The sequence below is a fragment of the Cuculus canorus genome, chromosome 5, assembly GCF_017976375.1.
Source record: "Cuculus canorus isolate bCucCan1 chromosome 5, bCucCan1.pri, whole genome shotgun sequence".
NCBI classification, from domain to species: domain Eukaryota; kingdom Metazoa; phylum Chordata; class Aves; order Cuculiformes; family Cuculidae; genus Cuculus; species Cuculus canorus.
Genome location: NC_071405.1, coordinates 67,294,577 through 67,316,178, shown reverse-complemented (window position 1 = coordinate 67,316,178; position 21,602 = coordinate 67,294,577). Strand labels below are relative to the sequence as shown.

The 21,602-nt window shown below is 55.2% G+C and overlaps 1 protein-coding gene across 2 annotated transcripts; it reads left to right on the top strand.

Annotated features, from left to right (window-relative positions):
* The first annotated feature begins 2,944 nt into the window (after positions 1 to 2,944).
* SYNDIG1L (synapse differentiation inducing 1 like) lies at positions 2,945 to 21,583 on the top strand. Of its 2 annotated transcripts, XM_054068174.1 has the most exons (4): positions 2,945 to 3,447; positions 15,535 to 15,991; positions 17,219 to 17,356; positions 18,958 to 21,583. In XM_054068174.1, exons 2-4 carry the CDS (start codon positions 15,563 to 15,565, stop codon positions 19,114 to 19,116), a joined length of 726 nt encoding a protein of 241 aa, XP_053924149.1. In that variant the 5' UTR covers positions 2,945 to 3,447; positions 15,535 to 15,562; the 3' UTR covers positions 19,117 to 21,583. The 2 variants fall into 2 exon arrangements, with proteins under 2 accessions (XP_053924149.1, XP_009561919.2); XM_009563624.2 differs by lacking the exon at positions 2,945 to 3,447 and having other exon boundaries at positions 15,335 to 15,991.
* The last annotated feature ends 19 nt before the right edge of the window (positions 21,584 to 21,602 follow it).

Here is a 21,602-nt window from a genome sequence, read left to right as displayed (position 1 = left end):
ACAGCCTCCTTTTAGGTAGTTGTAGAGTAATAAGGTCTCCCCTCAGCCTCCTCTTCTCCAGGCTAAACAACCAGCTCTCTCAGCCGCTCCTCATCAGACTTGTTCTCCAGCCCCCTCACCAGCTTCGTTGCTCTTCTCTGGACACACTCCAGAGCCTCAACATCCTTCTTGTGGTGAGGGGTCCAGAACTGAACACAGTATTCGAGGTGCGGTCTCACCAGTGCCGAGTGCAGAGGGAGAATCCCCTCCCTGGACCTGCTGGTGACCCCATTTCTGATCCAAGCCAAGATGCCGTTGGCCTTCTTGGCCCCCTGGGCACACTGCTGGCTCATGTTCAGTCGGCTGTCAACCAGCAACCCCAGGTCCTTCTCTTCCGTGCAGCTCTTCAGCCACTCTTCCCCCAGTCTGCAGCACTGCATAGGGTTGTTGTGCCCCAAGTGCAGGACCCGGCATTTGGCCTTGTTGAACCTCATCCCATTGGTCTCGGCCCAGCGGTCCAGCCTGTTCAGATCCCTCTGCAGAGCCTCCGTACCCTCCAGCAGATCCACACTTCCTCCCAGCTTGGTGTCATCTGCAAACTTGCTGAGGGTGCACTCAATGCAGTGGCGGTGCTGCCTCTCTCAGCCATCCTCCTCACTCACCTTCTGCCGGACACCTTGGCATGGCATAAAGATGAAGCAAATCTCAGCGCCTTGGCGAGCCATGGGTGAAGATGTTCCATCCAGTGTTTGAGTTTTTCTTTCAGGTTCCCCTACAGAATGGAGAGAAGTCGTTTCAAGCCCATGTCTCCCTTCCCTCCACCTACACAGATGCTCCAGCCTTGCCAAAAGGTTGTCTGTGTGCAGTGAGACACTCTTTTTTTTGCTTTTAATTAGCACACACCGGTTGGATGGTGCTGCGTGGTATCTAAGAACTAGGGCACACAGTAGGACCAGGAAAGTGGGCAGTGGATGCTGGGCTGACCGCGCAATCAAGGGCTTCTGGAGATGTGAGCAGGACCGTTATGGGAACTCTCACCAGAGAAGGCAATTGCAACCAAACCTCCTTATTTCCAGTCATGCAATAGTGAGTCCCACTGCCTGTCCCCTCCCTCACAGGGCTACAGCTCACCCCACATCTGCACAGGACTGGGAACACAGGCTCTGCTTGCAAACGCTCCAACGTCCTGTGGTGCACACGTCCAGCACTTTGCTTCACACACACAGGGAATTTGTCTGAGTCGGATTTGTGGGAGAGCTGGAGGGACCATTGCGAGTCCTCCGCTCTGTCCCTCTCCCCCAGGGGAAAGTCGCCACCCCTCACTGATCCTTCAGGGAGTGCAGATGCTTTGGTCCTGTCGTTAGACCATCTCATCCAGCCCCTTTGGTTTTTCAGAAGTATCTCGCTGCTGGCACTGGAAAGACATGCACCTTTCTGGGAGCTGGAGCAGAGGGAAGGCTGTCATGCCATTTTGTCCCCTAGCAGAGCCCCAGCCCCTCTGGGAATGGGACCTGGGGACTCGTCCGCCCTTGGCACATAACCCTCACCCATCCTTTCAGCTCTTGGAAGAAGGTGGGAGATGTTAGAGACGAAGCTGTACCTCCAGAAAGACACATTGCGCTGAGAATTTACTGGGTCCAGCTCTGTTCAATGTCTTTATCAATGACCTGGATGAAGGCGTTGAGTGCACCCTCAGCAAGTTTGCAGATGACACTAAGCTGGGAGGAAGTGTGGATCTGCTGGAGGGTAGGGAGGCTCTGCAGAGGGATCTGAACAGGCTGGACTGCTGGGCCGAGACCAATGGATTGAGGTTTAACAAGGCCAAATGCCGGGTCCTGCACTTGGGGCACAACAACCCTATGCAGTGCTACAGACTGGGGGAAGAAATGCTGGGGAGCTGCACGGAAGAGAAGGACCTGGGGGTGCTGGTTGACAGCCGACTGAACATGAGCCAGCAGTGTGCCCAGGGGGCCAAGAAGGCCAACGGCATCTTGGCTTGGATCAGAAATGGGGTCACCAGCAGGTCCAGGGAGGTGATTCTCCCTCTGTACTCGGCACTGGTGAGACCACACCTTGAATACTGTGTTCAGTTCTGGACCCCTCACCACAAGAAGGATGTTGAGGCTCTGGAGCGTGTCCAGAGAAGAGCAACGAAGCTGGTGAGGGGCTGGAGAACAAGTCTTATGAGGAGCGGCTGAGAGAGCTGGGGTTGTTTAGCCTGGAGAAGAGGAGGCTGAGGGGAGACCTTATTACTCTCTACAACTGCCTGAAAGGAGGTTGTGGAGAGGAGGGAGCTGGGCTCTTCTCCCAAGTGACAGGGGACAGGACAAGAGGGAATGGCCTGAAGCTCCGCCAGGAGAGGTTCAGGTTGGATATCAGAAAAAAATTCTTCACGGAAAGAGTCATTGGGCACTGGAACAGCTGCCCAGGGAGGGGGTCGAGTCGCCTTCCCTGGAGGTGTTTAAGGAACGGGTGGATGAAGTGCTGAGGGACATGGTTTAGGGAGTGTTAGGAATGGTTGGACTCAATGATCCAATGGGTCCTTTCCAACCTGGTGATTCTGTGATTCTGTGTGATTCTGTGAGAAGTCACAGTGAGGTCCCGAGAGGGATTTGGTGTAAGCTGCACGAGGTGACTGCCGGGGAGCGTAGGTGGTGGGCAGAGGCGGCTGTGGGTCACACCTGGGTCTGCCTGGGGCGGTCCCCTCCCGGCGGGGCAGCACTGAGGATGGTGGGGGACGGGCAGCTCTGCCCACCCCCCTACCGGGCTTCAGCCCCGTCTGTGCCAGGGTGCGGGGGGCTCCCAGGCTGGGGGGAGGCTCTGGGCAGCACCGGGGGGGCACGGGGAGCTGCCGGGTCTCCCGGGGGGGCATCGCCGGGGGGGGAGGAGTGTGCGTGCGGCGGGATGGACCGCGGGGGCCGCGCCGTTGGCTTCCCCTGTGCTGGCGCAAATCTGGATCAAATCCACTAACCGGAGCGATGCCAAACGCGTGCGTGAGGCAAACAAACATCCCAGCGGGTTCCTTACGGAGCAGGGCAGAAAAATACACGGCTGAGCCAACAAAGGAGCTGCCTGCCCCTGGGAGGCACCCCGCGGGCTGCGCTGCCCGACCGCTCCGGCTCCGGCGGAGAGAAAGCTCCGTTATCCCTTTTTAAACCGGCGCCGCGCCTCTCTCTCCCTCCTTTGCCGGGGGAGTGGGAAGGTCTGCGCGCTGGGAAGGCGGCGGAGGAGAAAGGAGCGAGTTCCTGCCTCGTCGTCGGAGAGAGGAGAGGAGCGGCGGCGATGCTCGTCCCTCCTTAGCGCGGAGGCAGCGCGGAGCGCCCGGCCGGGAGCGAGAAGAGCGGGTGCGCTGCGGCGAGAGGGCTGCGCCGCTGCCGCCCCCGGGAGCCCCGGCCAGGCCGCCGGGATGCCCGCCGGGATGCCCGCCGCCCCGCGCCCGCCGCCGCTCCGCTGAGCCCCGCAGCGCAGGTAAGGACGGCGGCGCGGCCCCAGGCCGATCCCCCGGGCGCAGCCAGCCCGGCACCGCGCTCGGGTTGGCCCCGGGGGCTGCGGAAGCTGCAGACGGGGGGGGGAAACCGCCACAAAATGACCCGCTCGGAGGCTCCGGGGTGGGGGAACGAGAGGGTTTCGGTAAAAGTTTTGGAGGGCAGCGGTGTCAGCTCCGGGGGTTGGAACTGGGTGGGCTCTACGGTCCCTTCCGAGCCAAAGTATTCCGTGATTCGGTGTCGGAGCAGCCGCGGTGGCCCCTCGGAGGCATTGAGCTCAGCTGCGGGATGAAGTTTAGGGGTTGTTTTCCTCGGCAGCGCATCCCTGGGGACGGTCCGGGGGCCTCGGCCGGGGGGGTCGCCGCCAGCGCCACCGATTGTGACAAAGAAGCGACTCACCTGAGCGGCACTGCCTACAGCCCCGCGGGTGACCTCCGGGGCTGCGCCGCGGGTGCGGGTGTTTCGATGGGAAGGGCTTTTTCTACCTCTGCCCCAACACCTGTTTATCATTCCTTCTCTGAGGCTGCTGCGGGTCTCAGGAAAGCCGCGCTGCTCTCCCCAAACCCTCTCTGCTGAGCTGCCTGCTTTGCTTCTTAAAAATAAATAAATTCCCTTTTCATGAGCTTCAGATCTGCCACCCAGTAGAAACCTTTTTCCCAGGGCGAAGGCAGCGCTATGTAAATACCAGGATAACGGGAGGAGTGGGGTCTGAGCCTGCCTGCAATGCACAAGGAAAAAAAAAAAATGCCTTGGTCTCTGGAGGAAAATAGCTGGTTACTTTGTAGGCTGTCGGGAGAAGGGATTACCCAAGCCAAAATGTAGTGCCTGCATTTCTCTGGCAAAAGTTTCTTGTGTGGTGAAAATGGCTGGCAGTTAAAGCTTTGGGGAGCTGAATCCGCTTCACTTCAACTCCCTGAACCACCATCAGAGGCAGGTAATAAACACCGTTATTAAAGACTGAGTAATTTGCTGCAGCTCCGGCACGCTGAATTTGTACAGCAGATCCCTGCTTTTGCGTGGTACCCAAATCCTCCCTCAGCCCAGCCTGCAGGCATCAGCATCACTTGAGGAGAGGTAACCGAGTGCAGGCAAAAACTTGACCATTAAAATACCCGTTTGCCACCCACCAGCTTGGCAGAGCACGCGGTCCTGCCTGGCCCGGCAGCCTGAAGCAGAGCAGCCTGGGGGCTGCAGGGAAAGTACCCACAGGCATGGGTACTTCAGGCCCTCGTGGCTTGGCTGCCCCCTTCACAGCCCCTCTGGGTGGGATGGGATGTGCTTGCAGCTTCCCAGGAGCATCCTTGACCGTGATGGACAGCCCAAAGCTCTGCCCCTCCTGCCCCTCATACCTGCTGGGCACCACTGGGGGCCACCTTGTCCCCAACGGCATTAGATCTTCGACACTGATGCACCGTGCCCCTTCCCAAAGTCTCTTTTACCTCTTCTTGACTGCATTGCCCTCCCTCCCATTTGATATCCATGCTTGGAGTTGTTTCCCAGCTGCTTTGCAAGTACAGTCTCTGAATCAGGTATATTTGAGCTCTTTTCTGCCTCTGTTCTAAAGCCCCGTACCCGAGTCTGGGGCTCCAGGCACCACTTGCAGGATGTGGCTCCACTGCTGCTTTCAAAGGATAATTTCAGGCAAGATCTTTAGCCTGTAGAATTAGAGACAGGCTAATAATTGACTTTTCTAGCTGAAGGGCCAAGTCACAGCATTAGAGAGGGGGGAAAACAGTTCATTATAGATTTCCTTCAGATTATCTTCTGTTTCTGCTTCTCTGTCAAGTGGAGAAGGCAGCACGGGTGTCCAAACCCTGTGCTCAGCCCAGCAGGGGAGGCTTCACTGATGCCCACCGTTTTTCAGGCGCATCATTTGAACAGTCTTTGTTTTGGAGTGAAACATTTCAGCTATCTTTTGAAAAGCAGAGCTGATCAAAGGATTGGTTTCCAAGCTCTGTGTGAGGAGGTTCAACTGTGGACATGAAAAATTGACCCCGGGGGCACGTGTGCTTGGGAGGTGCAACGCCACATGCGGCGGCTGTGCTGGTGCTGCTGCTGAGCTGGGCAGCGGTTCTCCAAAGACACTGCCGGCCTCCAAGGTGGCAGGACAAGACGGAGCGTGCTGGGGCTCATCCCCACGCACAAGGAGCGCTGTGAGCAGGATGTCCTTGCTCAGCCTGCATGGGACCACCAGCACTGCTCTGCCACCTCCTGTGACGTGCTACGATACTGGGTGGGCACAAGCAGCAGCTTGACCTCAGTCCTGGGAAGGGCTGACCTAAATCCTGTGGTGATGTGGGCAAGGAAGAGAAATAGGCCAGGAAGAGAGGGGAAGAATAATCCATACAGTGACTCCGGGAGCAGCCTGATGTGCCCCTCAGCCAGGCGTGGTCAGGACTTGACAGGGCCATGGAAAAGAAAATGTGACATTGTTTTGTAGCATCTCTTTCCATACTACATAGAGGATAATTTAGCATCACCCTCTGCATGCTCCTGGCCTGCTGGGACTGTGGGGTGAACAAAAGCCATGGGAAGGCTGGGAGCAGCTGTTGCCTCTCCTTTTGGTGTTTTGTTGAAAACAGGATAAAGCTCTCCTATAGCTCCCGCCAGTGTGAACTGCCCCTTCTTAAACACAGAGGGCACATCTCCACCTGAGGATTCTACTTCTTTGTCAGTAACGAATATTAAAGAGAGGCTCACCGTTTGGTTTGGGTTGCACCGTTTGATGCAGGTAAAAAATTAACATCTTGAAGTTTGTTTCAGTTTGCAGATGTTGGCCAGAGTGGAAAGAGAGCGATCCGCTTATTCACTGGACCAGGAGGTCAGCTTATTGCTGATAAACACAGGCTGTGTTCGGAAAAGTTATCTAGAAAGGTGTCATCTCCACAGCATAAGTTAATTTTTGAGGAAAGAGCAGATCATTGGCAAATGAATTAAACGTCTGAACTGTAGATGAGCCCTGTGAATCCCTGGGAGGATGAGGCCACAGTAAGCAAAGTAGAAATAGCCCTGAGCTGAAGGAAGGCAGACAGTGGATATAATAAACAGAACGGTGGGGAAAGGAGAGTGCCGGCATGCGCTACCCTCCAGGCTGGTTATGAATCATTTGAGTACCGATATGTTTTAAACAGAGATAAATGAGCAGTCCTTAACAGCCACTTTACATTGCCAGCTTCGATTGATCGAGGGGGATTTGCAGCGAGATGCGAGGATGGAGTTAGGTGCTGCAGCTAAGCTGCTCTATCAGCAGGGCACAGCTGCCAAGGGGAGGACATCTGTCCATCCTCCTGACGCTGACTACCAACTGTATGCTGTGTTCTCATCCCTGTCTTGGTTTTGGACAGTGTGCGTCTCTAACTAGACCCGGAAAATAGCAAAATTTGCCAAATCACTTCCGTGCCGGGTGACAGGCTGTGACACGGAGTACCTCCCCGAGGTGCAGAGCCCCGGGCATGGCACTGGAATGGGCTGGGCTGGACGGCTGAGGGACACCAGGCTGGTCCTGGAGGGGAGCATGAGGCACAGCTCTGCTCCAATACAGGGTATCACTTCTCCCAGAGGGTGATTCTCACTCTGTACCACAGGACCAGGCAATCCAGAGCGGTCTGTGGGGAGGATGGGATACAGGGTCTCGGAGCAGCAGCAGCTGTGAAGGGGCCATGGCCTGTGGGACTTCATGGGCAGAATAAGAGCCTTGAAATGGAGATGATGTGACTGGAGCAAAGGGTATGGATGAAATAGGGGAAGCTGGGAGAAAAGCTTGGAGCCATCTAGGTTACCCACTATGTTCAGTTCAGTACTGGATATAAATAGAAAAGGAGAAAACGTAATGTGAAATTGAGGACTGTAACCATTAGCATAAGAAAATCAGCCATGAACAAAATTGCAGTCCGCAAGTACAAGCTTCTCTTTGTCTTCCACCAGCAGCAAGAATGTCCCGGTAGCAAACACATCTTGAGGGACCTCTGTGAGATGCTCCTGACAGCACAGGCTTGGCACTTGCGGGTAAGCATCCTGGGCAGGGAGCCTGATCTTGATGACGGACGGGGCTGCCCCTGTGCTGGGGTCGGTGAGTTTGGCTTCCAGCAGTTCTCCAAGCATGGACATTTCTAAGCAGGCTTTCTGCATTGGGGTAGGATGCCAGTGCCCCTCTCTCCAGACATCTTGGCATGCAGAAGCCGTAGGGTGGTCCTGAGCTCAGGAAGAGGAGGCTGAAGCCTGAACCCACTCTAAGCTTATGTTTCCACAGGCTAGTGGTGTGGATTCTGCAGCAGACTGGGAAAGTCACTCTGCCCTGATCCTGGGCTGGCATTTTGTGGCCAAGATGAGCAGTCAGAGCCTGACAGCCTCCCAAGCCCATCTCACTTGCTGAAGCCTCAAAGGGCTAAAGAAGTTGAGGAACAGCCCCAGCGGACTCCTTGTCCATCACCCTGACCTCCACTTCTTCCCAGCAGCCCTGCTGTGTCCCCAAACAGAAAGGTGAAGAAGCCTCCAGTGAGAACTATCAATCGGTTTTTGTTGGTACCGTGTGCCCCTTTGAAGCCCTTCACTAGGGCTTGTTGTTGAGGGTGCTGTGGGGCTGAAGGCTGGGTGCAAATCCAGCAGGAGTGCCCCAGGGCTGAGAAGACAACACCAGTGTGCCTTTTGGCACCTCCAGACCTTGCCCACCCTTGATCCCGTCCTGGCCTAATTCCCTGGCACAATGCTGCCAGCCAAGTCACCTGCTCAGCTGGCCATCCCATAACCACCCTACTGCTGCACAGCACCGGGGCAGCCCCGAGAGCAGCCCCCCTTCATTGCTGCCTCTCCTCCCTGATCCTGCACACCTGGGAAACCCATGCCCAGGACAGCCTGTGGAAGCTCCTGACAGCCACCTTATTTACTTGTTTGCATCTCCAGGTATAAAAAGGATGCCGAGAGAGTCCAAACCTGCTAATTATACACCTAGCTGCCCACACAACCATGTGTTCTATTACCATCATCCTTCGTGCTTCCTCCTTCCCCCCCTTGCCAGTTCATTGAGCCCTTTCCCACTCTGTCTTGCATGAGGGGCACGGAGCAGGGCATCCCAGCGGGGCATCCCAGCAGGACTTGGAGCAGGGAATCCTAGCAGGGCTTGGAGTGGGGCATCCCAGTGAGGCTCAGAGAGGAGCATCCTAGAGGGGCTCGGAGTGGGGCATCCCATCAGGGCATGGAGTGGAGCATTCCAGCAGGGCATCCCAGCAGGGCATGAAGTGCAGCATTCCAGCAGGGCATCCCAGCAGGGCATCCCAGCAGGGCATGGAGTGGGGTATCCCAGCAGTGCATGGAGTGGAGTATCCCAGCAGGACATCCCAGCAGGGCATGGAGTGGGGCATCCCAGCAGGGCATCCCAGCGGGCATGGAGTGGGGTATCCCAGCAGGGCATCCCAGCGAGGCATGGAGTGGGGTATCCCAGCAGGGCATCCCAGCAGGGCATCCCAGCAGGGCGTGGAGTGGGGTATCCCAGCAGGGCATCCCAGCAGGGCATCCCAGCAGGGCATGGAGTGGGGCATCCCAGCAGGGCATCCCAGCAGGGCATCCCAGCAGGGCATGGGGTGGGGTATCCCAGCAGGGCATTCCAGCAGGGCATCCCAGTGGGGCATCCCAGCAGGGGATGAAGTGCGGCATTCCAGCAGGACATCCCAGCAGGGCATAGAGTGGGGTATTCCAGCAGGACATCCCAGCAGGGCATCCCAGCAGGGCATGGAGTGGGGTATCCCAGCAGGGTGTGGAGTGGGGTATCCCAGCAGGGCATCCCAGCAGGGCATGGAGTGGTGTATCCCAGCAGGGCATCCCAGCAGGGCATCCCAGCAGGGCATGGAGTGGGGTATCCCAGCAGGGCATCCCAGCAGGGCATGGAGTGGTGTATCCCAGCAGGGCATCCCAGTGGGGCATCCCAGCAGGGCATGGAGTGCGGCATTCCAGCAGGACATCCCAGCAGGGCATCCCAGCAGGGCATCGCAGCGGGGCAATCTCTTGGCTGCCTCCGTGCCGGGGAGCTCCGATGCCGGTGCCGAGGCTGCGGGAGCCCCGCGGAGCGGCTGGGACCCCTAGCGGCCACCGCTCCGCGTGGATGGGGACGCGGCGGAGGGGCCACTCGAGCTCCCTGCCGGCCCCGCAGCCTTCGGTGCCTCCTGCTCGCGGGCTGTCCCGGTTTGAGCGTTACGGGGGGCTCTCTGCGCGGTGTCGGGAGGCGATGGGGCTCGCGCTGCTCCCCGGTGATGCTCACGGGCAGCGGTCCGGCGGGAGGCGCCGGGGCCGGGGCAGCAGGGGAGCCCGGGGGGGGCCTGGAACAGCCCCTCTAGAAGCGGCGCGGCTCTTCCCTGCCCGCCCCGGGAATGGATTTGCTCTTTCTTTCCGTTAGGAGCAGCGCCTTAGCTCTGAGCACAGCTGGGTCGAAACGCTGCTGCAGAGAAACATTTTTATCAGGGAGAATAAAGACTCGATTTCCACCTGGAAATTGCCCAATTTGACTTGCGAACCTTGAAAAGCAGCCCATCGCATCCCAATTCTCAGAGCAATTTAGTCTCTGTTGGAGCCGGGAGACCATTGCCAAGACACTGGCTCTGTACCTGTCAGGAGATCAGAGCAAGGGCTTTGTTCGCTCCTTTCCAGCTCCATCAGAACGGCTGCATCAAAGTTGCAAATTAGATGCTTATCATCACAAACGCCTCAGCTATCCTCCCGCTAATCCAAGTCTCCATGCCCCGTGTCACCTTCTTCCTTCCCTCTGCATGAACTCTTCCCCTTCTGCAGCTCCACAGCCCCTTTCTCCATCCTGGTGGCCAGGGCTCAGTTCTCTGTCTGGCTCAGACATCATTTTGCTTCCCCTGCCCCGCGCCTCTTCCCCACCATTTCCCTGCGCACCACTGGCCCTGCTGTGCCCCTTTGCTTCTCCGGGTACCACTGCTGCCAGCCTCATTGGGGCTTTCATGCCCCACTACCCTTCCCTGCTGCTTGCCACCAAGCCTTGCCTCTTCTACACCATCCCACCACTGCCCCTTCCACCTCCCAAGCACCTCCTCACTTGATGCTCCTGCTGCCTTTCCAAGGACAAGCAATGGCTTTGTCACAACTCAGGGATGAACAACCCCTACTCTGTATGCTGGTGCTGTACCCAAGGCAGGACCAGTGGCACGGAGACAAGAACCTGCAGGAGGGTTTGTGTGTTGGCCGGAGCTTGACCGCTTTCGGAGCCATCTCTGCAGGGCTGATGAAAGTGCTTCTTTCTCCCCACAAGCTGCCCTTCACCCTGCAGGGCTCGCAGCTGGCATGTGCAGGCTCCTAGTGCTGAGAGAGAGCTTGGTCCGCCCCTGCTTGACACCTTGGCCCCAAGCTGTGATAGCCCTTCCTTCTTCTCCATATTCCCTCTCCCAAATGCTGGCTTCTTTCCCTGCAAAGCTCTGCCTTTGCTTCTCAGCAGCCTTTATGAACTGGTTTTCTCCCAGGCAGAATTGCAAGCCTCGATGACCGGAGATAGAGGTTTTGCCTCCTCCTGTGCCCTGGCAGGACTTGGCTTCAAGTCCTAAGAACTTCTAGGGAATCCTGGGCTCTGGGAAGGGTGCTGGCCACATCTGCAGGTCCACTTCTGACGCAGGGCTATGGCAGCTGGACCTGGCTGTGATGCTGCTTCCCATCAGCAAGTTCAGGCACAGGTGTTCATGCTGTCCCTGCCCGTGGACTGGCACAGCGGGACACTGCTCCCAAAGTGAACCGGCCTCCCCAGGTGCTGTCCTGAAGGAAAAAGCCTTCGACCAGGATAGGTTAACCTCACTTGGGAGTCTGGGGACGTGCAATAGAGTCGCAACCTGCTAATGAGCCTAGGAAGCGAGGCACAGTGTTTGCTTGACAGGGCAATTAAATGATGATTGATTCCTGGAACAGCTGCTTAATTCATCATTAACTGGGTTTATCAGAGCCAGCGTCTGTGCTGAGGGTCCTCTGAGGGCTCTGCTGCTGCTGGTGGGGCAGCCAGGGTCCTGAGCACTCTCACATGGCAGAGGGAAAACACTGAGGATAGTCCCTAAGGGGACCTGGACTATCCCGGGGCACACAGTAGGGAGGTAAGATGCATAAAGCTAAATTTGCTACTTCTTTATTTTCATGCCTCATTTTGACTACTTTTGCTCGATACTCACCCTGAGAAGCTGAGCGTACACAATGCAGTTTGCATTTCCCACTCCACCGGGGAATGCTGCAACTGGCCTGGGGACCGTAGGGCGCCTTGCCCCACTGCGTGGTTACAGGAGCAGCTGTGCAGAGGGGAGGCAATTCCTTAGGGAGCCAGCAGTCATTAGTTTCTGCAGCAGGGCTGCAGGAATATCCTTAACCAGGGCACTGAAGTCTTCCTCCAAGCTGTGTGTCCTCCCCCAGGCCCACACTGTGCATGCGCGCTTGTGTGTGTGCATCCTCCCTGCGCACCTAACAGCACCTCCCCACCGTCGCCTGCTGCCAGTATTGCCCAGGCTGGCTCCGTGGGGACGATCCTTGTGCGCACAGTCCAGTCACGCTGGTAACGAGGACAGAGGATGGCCAATTTTGTCTTTTTTGTCTTTTTTTTTTTGTCTTTTACAGCTTCTTTGCTTTCATCTGCTGGCTTCACCCCTCTCCCCCCAAGCCTGCTTTTTACCCGGCTTGCTTTATTACTGGACCTACTTTATTAAGTCTCTGTGTGGTTCTCACTGTAGGTTCCAGGTGGCAGATGGGGATGGTGGTGTCCTTCCCTGCACGCGTGTACACAAGACTCGTCCCAATGCTCCCTGACATTCTCACCCTAATATCTTCTCCAGCAGTTTGATGGCCCTTGTCTCCACCTGCAAACTGAGACCATTTGGTGCTCACAAGCGTGAATGCTTGTGCACATGGATGTGGTCTCTATGTGATGCAGTGATCTCGGTGACTAAGGAGTGGGAAGCATCTCTAACTCTTCCAGCACCGAGACTCTTCACATTAGCTATCAGAGAGGGAGGTTTCAGCCTGGCTGCTTTCCAGGAGGACTGAGCATGATGCCGTAGGCATGCTGTGATGCTGGCCCTCAATGTCCCCTCCCCACTGGCAACAAATGCTGGGACTGTGTGCTAGGGCCACACTTGGTCCTCCCTTTGCATATTTATGAGAAGCACAGCAGTATTTCTTTCTGCACGTTTCCCCTCTTCCCCACAGCTCTGCTATTGCCCCATCCATGTTCAGGAGTTGGGGACAATGCCCTCCCCGGGAGCAGGAAGGCAACAAGGGGAAAAGAGTTTAGTACAGGTAAACCTCTTATAATTTTGGAGTATATAAGAGTCACAGACTTTAGTATGGAGTAAAATCTTGTAGCTGTAGTCCTGCCCTGTCCTGAAAGCAGACTCTGCGCTGGGCCTATGGGCTGTGGACTTGTGTGCCCACACTTTGTGTGCTGCAGCAGCCTCCGAGATCCCAGACCTGCCCCTGGGCAGCTGGAGGGACTTGGGGAGGTCTGAGCTCCCTGGGGGAAGCCTTCAGCCCTGCCTAGCCCACCATCGGGGAGGCTCTCCTGTGCTTCAGCAGTATTTTCCTGCTGTTTCTTTTGCTACCCATGCTATTACTCTTCTGAGGTGTGTTCACCCTGGGATGTTTTCTACCTGTAAGACCTTGAGAACTCTTTCCTCCAGCCCAGGGGAACCATCTCCCATCAGCTCACTCTTCAGCATCCTTCGGGATACCCAAAGTCAGCAGTCTGTCCAGCAGCATTCCAGCTGGATAAATGCACAATTCTCATTCTGGCCCACGACACACGCTGCATCCCAAGCTGCCTTTTAGATTCCCGGTTCCTCCTGGCTCCTTTCCCTTCTCTCCTCCCCCATGTTTCGAGTATTCCACAGCATGTGCTGCCGTGCACCCACGGCTTTGCTACACTGCTCTCCCCATCCTCCAACCCACTGCCGAAGACCTGAAGTGAGCAGAGCAGCAGCCTTCCCCCAGGGAGCATCCGATGCCCAGCGGCCAGCAGCCCGTCTGCCAGTATTTCCCAACGCTTTTGGCGTCGGCTCCCTTCGACACCTCCCAGCGAGACCCCATCACTTCGTACCCTAGCTTGCTGCCAGAAACATTTGTTGAGACGAGGCATGGATGCCCTACCAAAACTATCAGCTTTCTCTAACCTTGTTGAAGCGGGGCTTCTCCTTCTACTTGAGCTCTCAAATGACTCTTGGTGGCTGCTCTGTCCTTACTGTTTTGTTGAAAAGCATATTTTTTTTTGTTGGAAATCTAATTTGCATGTTGAGATAAGCAAAGAAGAAGTTCGTGCTTTCCTTGCCTGAAAATCAGGATGAAGCTTTGTGCTTCTCTAGGTCTATGCAGGAAATAAAACCGTCTGTGCTACAAATATGCATCTCCCTTAAATATTTTGAAAATACTTAACGGCCATCTGCCGTATGAGCCATTACAGGCGTTATTAGTAAGGTGGGAGACTGCAGAAAGCAGAGAATGGTTTGGGGGAGGGAGAAGCGGAGAGTATTCACCAACATGTGCAGAGTTTTAGCAGCGCAGGAGTGTTTATGTACAGCTCCATTTTCCTAAGCCGCTTTCCAAACTGCGACAACTGCTGCCAAAACAAAGGCCATCAACGGGACTGTTTAAAACCAGGTATGGCACTCAAACCTGTACAGCACGGCAGAGTTTGGCCAAGGGGATGGGACCACTTGGGGTTTTTTTTTACTCTCTGGAACCTTCATCTCCAACTTCTTTACTTAGATTTTCTTCTTGGGGGTAGATTGTGATGTGATGTGCCTGCTGTCAGAAAGCCCAGCGCACCTCAGGGAATCCTATAGCAGGTGGAAGCGTGTCTCTGCTACACAGCATCCTGCAGAGGAGGCAGTGCCAGGAGTCTCTAAGGAGGACAGGAACGTTTAGGGTTGCAAGGCAATAAGGTGGCGCGGTCGAGGAGCTGGGAACATGCTGGATAGCAGCTGTAAAACACGGGGCTTGGGTAATGAAGAGCACAGAGTAATTTTTTTCTCTCTCCTGGGGGCCAATGATATTTCGCTACACCTTTTCTTTATGCCAAGGTGGGTTGAGAAGCCAAAATAGCAAATGCTCTTCTGAAGAAAAAGGGTTGAAATATTTCATCTCGAAAATTTCAGTGAAAAAAAAAAAAGAAGTAGCACAAGGTTTCAGCACTCTGAAATGGAGAAAAGGAGAAGGGGGTGGATTTTTCTGGGGAAGAAAACCCATGCTGAAATTCGTAGCTGACTCTGCCATTTGGGCTGGACATTTTCTGAAGCTGGGCGCCCAGATCCAGGGCTGCGTGGCTGCCAGCTGTATCCAGGGCTTGAGCCGGTCCGGATAGGTTTCTGATGTGATAGGTCATGTACCAAAATTACCCCATGAGGAATCCCTTTAATCTCCACACCCCCCGACTCCTCTGCGGGTCTGCCTGAGCATCCAACTCTCCCCACCGCGACCTAAGCATCACTCCTGTGTCCTCATAGCAGCCTCCTGGCTTCCCTCCAGGGCTTGCACTCTCACCCCAGCCCCAGCTCAGCCTCAGAAGAGCCCTAGAAAACCTCCCAAAAATACCTGGAAGCTGTTAGGTGTGTGTGTAATGCCCGGAGGGCTGTAATTTGCTATGTGAGCCTCTGCTTTGGGAAGCCAGGAAGGCCTCTCAAGTGGCTGTCAGCATCTTACCTACTTCTGTGCTGCCTGTTATGCTTTGTCACAGCACAAATTATGAATGAGCAGAAAAGATGCAGTAGATCCTTTCCTGTCAGGCTGCACGTGGCCATCTCAAGATGCATTATAGATACAGCAGATTCTCATCTTAATCCAGCATGAATCAGATCATCTTGTTGCAGGGCTGCATCCTTGTCTTACTACCAGCTGGGGAGAGATGAAGAGATGCTCAGTTTGCCGCGATAGCATTCAAGCTGCAGAGAGGCAGGGAGGGCTCTTGCTTTCTCAGGCATTGGCAAATCTTTCTGTTCCCAATAGCCTCATCTCGACATCGGCTCTGCATGGGCGAGAGGATTTTCTGCTCCCTTGCCTTGCTGAAATAACAGTCTCCTCCCTCCTACTCTCTCCCCTCTTGCAGGATCTCTACCCCCACTGCCGCCAGCAGCATGGAGAGCGTGCGTGAGCTCCAAAACCCACTCTTGGCTAAGGCCAATGAGCACCTCCACAGCAGCTATTCTTACCACCAGCATCACAGCCAGGACTACCCCAGTCATCGCTGCCAAGGGAAACTGTATTCCTACATCTTCCAAAACACTGGTGGTGCCAGGACTCACCAGCTGCTGGATGCCAGTTCTCTGCAGCTGGCTGTTGAAGCTTTGTACGGCCCAAATTTCATCCTCGTGAAGGATGAGACCACTCTCAAGGCCAAGGACAGCAAGATGGAAAGCTGTGAGACCACTTTTACAGAAAACAAAGAGGCTTCATCTGAAGGTCCGGACAGGCAAGAGGCACAAGGGTCCTGCCTGGTAGAGAATGACATCCGCATCCAAACTGTGTCCTATGAGGTGGAGGAAGAGGAGCTCCAGGAGTATGAGGTGAGCTTTGCAAGGTGGTATGGCACCATACCCCTCCTCTGGTAACTCTGTCCATCAGCTCAAATTCTTGGTTGTTTATTCTTCCTTCTCTCCCCAGAGCTTCCCTCACCACACTCTAGCATCTCCAGCTTCATCATCTTCCTGTGCACCAAAATATTTCTTATCCCTCCTTACAATTTCCCTTTTCCTCATTGCAGACCTCAGGGGGAGGGCAGCCTGGCTCATGCCTACTGGGAGCAAGGGAAAGGGGGGGCAGTCTTTGCAGGACCTTTAGGATGTGGGGACCCTTTGGCAAGGGCAGCCTGCTGCCACCATGGCCCTTGGGTTAACGGGAAATAGCAATCCTTGCGTAACAGCAAAATTCACGTGGCAGCAGCCAAGGGAAAGCTTTATATATAAAGACAATAGGAATATTGCAAAGGAAGAATGAGAGCTGACAGCAGCCCTCATCCTGCGCGCTGTGCCTCACCACAGCTCAGGCAGTGGTGCACAGTCTGGGAATATCATCCAGGACTTTGAGAGGTGGGAGTGGGTCCCCAGAGCCCAATGGAGCTGATTTCTGATGACCCAGCAGCTCTGCTGCTTTTAGGGCCAGAGGTGTGGCCTTTCCAGACGGCAGCAGGGGTGTCCCCACTTCTGCGTGCCTTCCCTGCCGAGACATAGCGCTCCCGGACCTGTTTGCAGTTGGCTGAACAGTGGCCAGAGGCAGGAGGGCCGGCGGCAGCCACGCTGAGCGATGCCCTTGCTGAGGGGACAGGACATTTCGCCCCTGTGATGGAGGCTCCAATTCAACCGCTTTCTCTCACTTGCTAAATTAGTTTAGCAGGGTATCGATTTTCTAGTCCCTAATGGGGATAAGGCACTTTGTTTAAGTTTGTTTAAGCTGACAAACAGCCAGTTCCGCCAGAGCTCGAGATATTTCAGCTTAAGACTATCTATCTCTCAGGGAAATCCCAGACCCCCAGCAAGCAAGATCAGCATTTGCTCTGGCAGGGAGCCGAGAATCCACTCTGCTTCTGAAATTGCTGAGCTACATTTTTTTCTCATCAAACTGGGCTAAGCAGGCTAAAATAGTTTTTTGAAACTCCTTGAGTTTGCAGGTGGGAAACGTGTGAGAATATGTGATGGGACCAGAAGAGAGCAGGAGCTGGGAGCAGAGGGGCTGAGCTGCAGCCTGCAGGGGAGCAGGGGGACGTGGGCATGTGCTGAATCCATCTGGTTTTGCAGAGCGACTCCTCCAGCGACAGCGAAAGCGAAGATAATTTCCTGATGCTTCCCCCACGAGACCACCTGGGTTTGGCCCTTTTCTCCATGCTGTGCTGCTTCTGGCCCCTGGGAATTGCTGCCTTCTACTTCTCCCAAGGGGTAAGGGATCGCTTTGCTTGCCTGCATGCCCTGAGCGCTGGCCATGCGAGCTACAGAAGCCCTCGGAGGCACCTTTCTGTCTCTGTGCCATGCTCAGACCTCTGAAGGCTGAGACAAAGGGTGCTCTTGATGTCTCCACAATGGCTGAGAATTTACAAGCTCTCCAGGTCTTGTGTGGGTTACTGGAAGTCAGGCTTTTCTTTTGGGTCTTTTGGGTGTTATTTATGGAACTGGGGCTGCCTTTGGCCCCTTGCCCAGGTTTTCACCATTCCAACAGGCTCAGGGAAATGGCATTTTTCCCACCTGCCCTCTCCTTCTCCAGACTTGCAGAGGTCTTAACGCTACGGCACAGTCTGAAGCAGCTCATTCCCTGGGAGTCAGGCTGCTCTGGGGACGGGCGGCGAAGGGGACCCTGTTCTCTCCACAGCTCCTCCGTTGCTCTTGTTTCTGACACACGTCGGCTGAGCTCTGTGAGCCAACACTGGGCTGGCGGAGGCTGGAGAGGGCCGTGGCCCTTGGTCTGCACCAGCCCAGAGGAGCTGCTGTCTTTTGGAGGGCTTAGCCTGGAGCCTGGGCTCACTTACATCACTGTTGACCCAGAATATTTCATGCAGAGCCAGGGGATTTACTCTTAAGTTTGCATAGATGCTGCTGTACCAAGAATAGATGGAGGGAGGCACTGAGAAGTTAAATTGAGACAGCAGACACAAAAAAATGGGAAAGTATATAATATATGAGTCCCAGGCACAGAGGCAGTGAGAGGCAGGGGAAGCGTTAACTGATTGGGACCCCAACGAGTGGCTGATTTCATATTTTTCCACGTGGTGCAGGGTAGCACGGTGTACTCTCCGTGTCATGATGTATTTGATGCAATTTACGTTTAGCTTCATTTTCTGTAACTACCGCTTTTGTTCACTCCGTGAGCGAGAACCATATCTTTATTCAGTGTCTGTGCACAGTGGGCGCCCTGATCTCCACATGGTGACCTGAGCACAAATAGTAGGTGATACTAAGAGTAGTATTAATGCATCCTAATTACTCCGGGAAGCTGGAAGCTGCCGGCCAAGGTAGCTGACACCCACATCTGCCTCCTCTACTGGCTCTATTTGTCCTTCTATGGCAAATAGGCTTCAGATGAAAACCCCACGCAGGCAAAATCAAGCGGCAGCACAGCCAGTCCAAGGGGCTGTGAGGCTGGAGTCACCTTCCTGACACTACGCAGTGCTCGTAATATATCTGTATAGGGTATATTTATATCTAGTCAGTATCATATGAGCCATCACCCCTGTGTACCAACCATTCGGCTGGACTTACGGGGATGCGGTCACCCACTCGCAGCTCTGGCGGAGTACCCAGGTGGCTGGGGCTTGCAGAAAAATGGCCAAAGCCCACACTTCCCTTGGAGCCAAATCCACAGGGAAATGTGTGTGGGCGGCACTGCTGTGCCCTTCTGGACTGACAGCTGCCTCGCTGCCCATCCCCAGCCTCTGAGGGGTGCAGTAGCCAGGGAAGGGGGCTGACTCAGTAGCGGAAGGACTGCATGCAGGCTAAAAGGCCAGATTGCTACAGCTGTGAGCAATGTGCATTTCTTCTCCTTCCAGACCAGCAAGGCTGTCTCCAAAGGAGATTTTCATCTGGCAAGTTCAGCTTCTCGGCGAGCTCTCTTCCTTGCTGCGCTCTCCATAACCATCGGCACAGGAGTGTACGTCGGGGTGGTGGTAGCGCTGATCGCTTATCTCTCCAAAGGGGGCCACGTATAGCTGCCACCTACACATCAGCACTGTCCCTGGCTGCCAGCCCTCCTGGGATAGAGCTTTCCCATGGAACACAGGGCACCAGTGCCTGCAAGGGCTGCTTGCACAGCAGGACCCTGACTTGGATGCCCTGTGCAGGCTCTTTCCCCTTTCAGACAAACAGTAGACCCACGTCCCCCCCGAGTTTGTGGGATGCCGCGCTGGCCTGGCTGCTGGAACCAGGAGGAGCACAGTTGCCTGCTGGAAGACATGCAGGAGAGCTGCTGCGTGCTGCTGCTGGGCTGGTGCCATCACCCCTACTCCAGACCCTCGGCATCCCCTCCCAGCCCCACAGCCGGGAGGTCCTCTGCTGCTGCCCAAGCTTGGTCCACAAAGGGGGCGTGCGTGGAGGAGGGGGGATACGGCACTGGGGAATGACCCTGGGAGGTTGGGGTCCTGGTGGGGTCTTCAGACTCCCACGGTAGGGATGACGTTCTCATTTTAGTGCCTGACCCCTCAGCTCCAACAAAGGAGGAGGGCATGGCATGGACATGGCTGAAGGGCACCCTCTCCACATCCCCCTGCAGACAGACCCCTGATCCTGGGGGCATCCCAGTCGCTGGCCAGTCGTAGGAAAAACGAGGAGGAAGGCAGGCTGGTGGTTGCACGCTGCCACTTCTATCATTGGAGTAAGCTGACAAAGACAACAAGGTTTTCTCGACATTTTTAATGACTGACATGATAATTGCACATCGGAGTCCCCGTAAGGTTGGTGTCCCATGGTGCTCAGTCCTGAAAAGACTTGTAATGGCAATTTCTACCCAAGAAACCACCTGGGAGGGGTGGGGGCCTGGAGGACTCCACTCTTAGCACTAGATCAGGGATCTCACACACCAGGAGGGATGGAAAGAAAAGGCTGGCATGACATGCAGAGCCCAGGGTGGGAGTGCTATCGGCAAGGGGGCAAGATCCAGGGAGGGGGATGCTTGGAGAGAGCCCAAGTCACAGGGGGTGACCCCAACGCACTTCTTCCCATGCCTTGGAGAGGGGTATCTCCATCCATCCGAAGAAATCCCATACGTGCCCGCTTACATCTTTATTTTGCTAATTTGTATATCGTCGGTGACACATCAAGTGCTTCAGATGTGGGTGTGATGGCAACGACTGCCCCAAAGGGCCGGTGGTAAAAGGTTCTGCCTCAACCCCGTCCCCAGCATCTCCCGTGACCCTCCCTTGCCTTGGCCACGGCTCCCCTGCTGCCTCCTTCCCCCTCGGTCAGGGGGCTGCAGGCAGACTCCGGCCACCCATCAGCCCCTTCCCGGGGTTTCTGGGCAGGCTGAAGCCACTCTCCAAGAGGCACAGCATGTTCCTCCAGCTGGGTGCCATTCAAATGTACATTTCATCCTACAGAAGCATGTTAATGTCTACAATTGCTGTTGTACTTGAGCCATAAAAGAGAGAAGCACATCAGAGACCTGTTCAGAAGCTGGTCTGAAAGTTCCCATTACGTTTTATAATATGGAGGAGATAATAAAAAAGAAAAAGCAGGGAAAAAAAAAAAAGTCTGTTTATATGGGCACGGAGCTGGCTAGTGAGGAGGTGAGCTTTGCAGGAGTGCTGAGCTCACAGAAACCTGGAGGTGTTTATGCAGTTTCCAAAGGAAGTTATAAACCAGCTGCTGTCTGGGCAACTCGGAGGGAGATGTACTGTGATGTAGATCACAGAGAGCATCTCGCGCTGGCTGGTGATGTAGGCTTTTTGCCATGGGTGGATGGACAAGAATTAGGGAGAGAGAAGGAGACTAGAGCATCGTGCATTTTCCGGCTGCGCAGTGTGTAGTAGAAGCATAAAAAAACATGCTTGAGGAGGGACAGGAGAATACAAACATCAGGAAGGAATGAGCAGGTCCTGCTTCTGATGGGAGGCAGAATTTGCAGGGAAGGACTGGGGTGTCCAGAAGAGATGAGGTGGCTTAGAGAGGAGGGATGAGGGGCACTCTCACCTAGCATCTGAGGGATGGTTTTTATTCCGCTCTTCTGCACGTGCTCAGTGTTTCTGGGCATCTGTCCCTCCAAGTAACTGAGCAGGACAGGAGCGCCGTTGCAGGAGAGGGGATGTCTGTGGGTGCCTGTGCAGCAGGGGCAACCAAACCCACTGTCCCCCCAGCTCAGTGCCATCCCAGCTAAAGCTCTCCTCACTTCTCCCCTCAAGCATCCCCAGACAGGGGGCAGCCAGCTATCAGGGGCAGAGTTGGGGGGGTCTCACCACTGATTCTGGTTCAGACAAAACCATCAGGGCTGCTAGACCAAAATCAGCAGCGAGAAACTGCAGTTGCTGTGAATTTGTAGTTCTGCCAGCTGTCTTCTTTCAGGGTCTACTCCCACTCCCCATGGGCACCCCGTCCCCATGCACCCCAACCTATATCATTGTCTTTTTTTTAACTGAAGATGCACAGGGAAGGATTGGGCTAGAGGGCCAGCAGAATTAAAGTGTTTTCCGCTAATAGCCTGAAT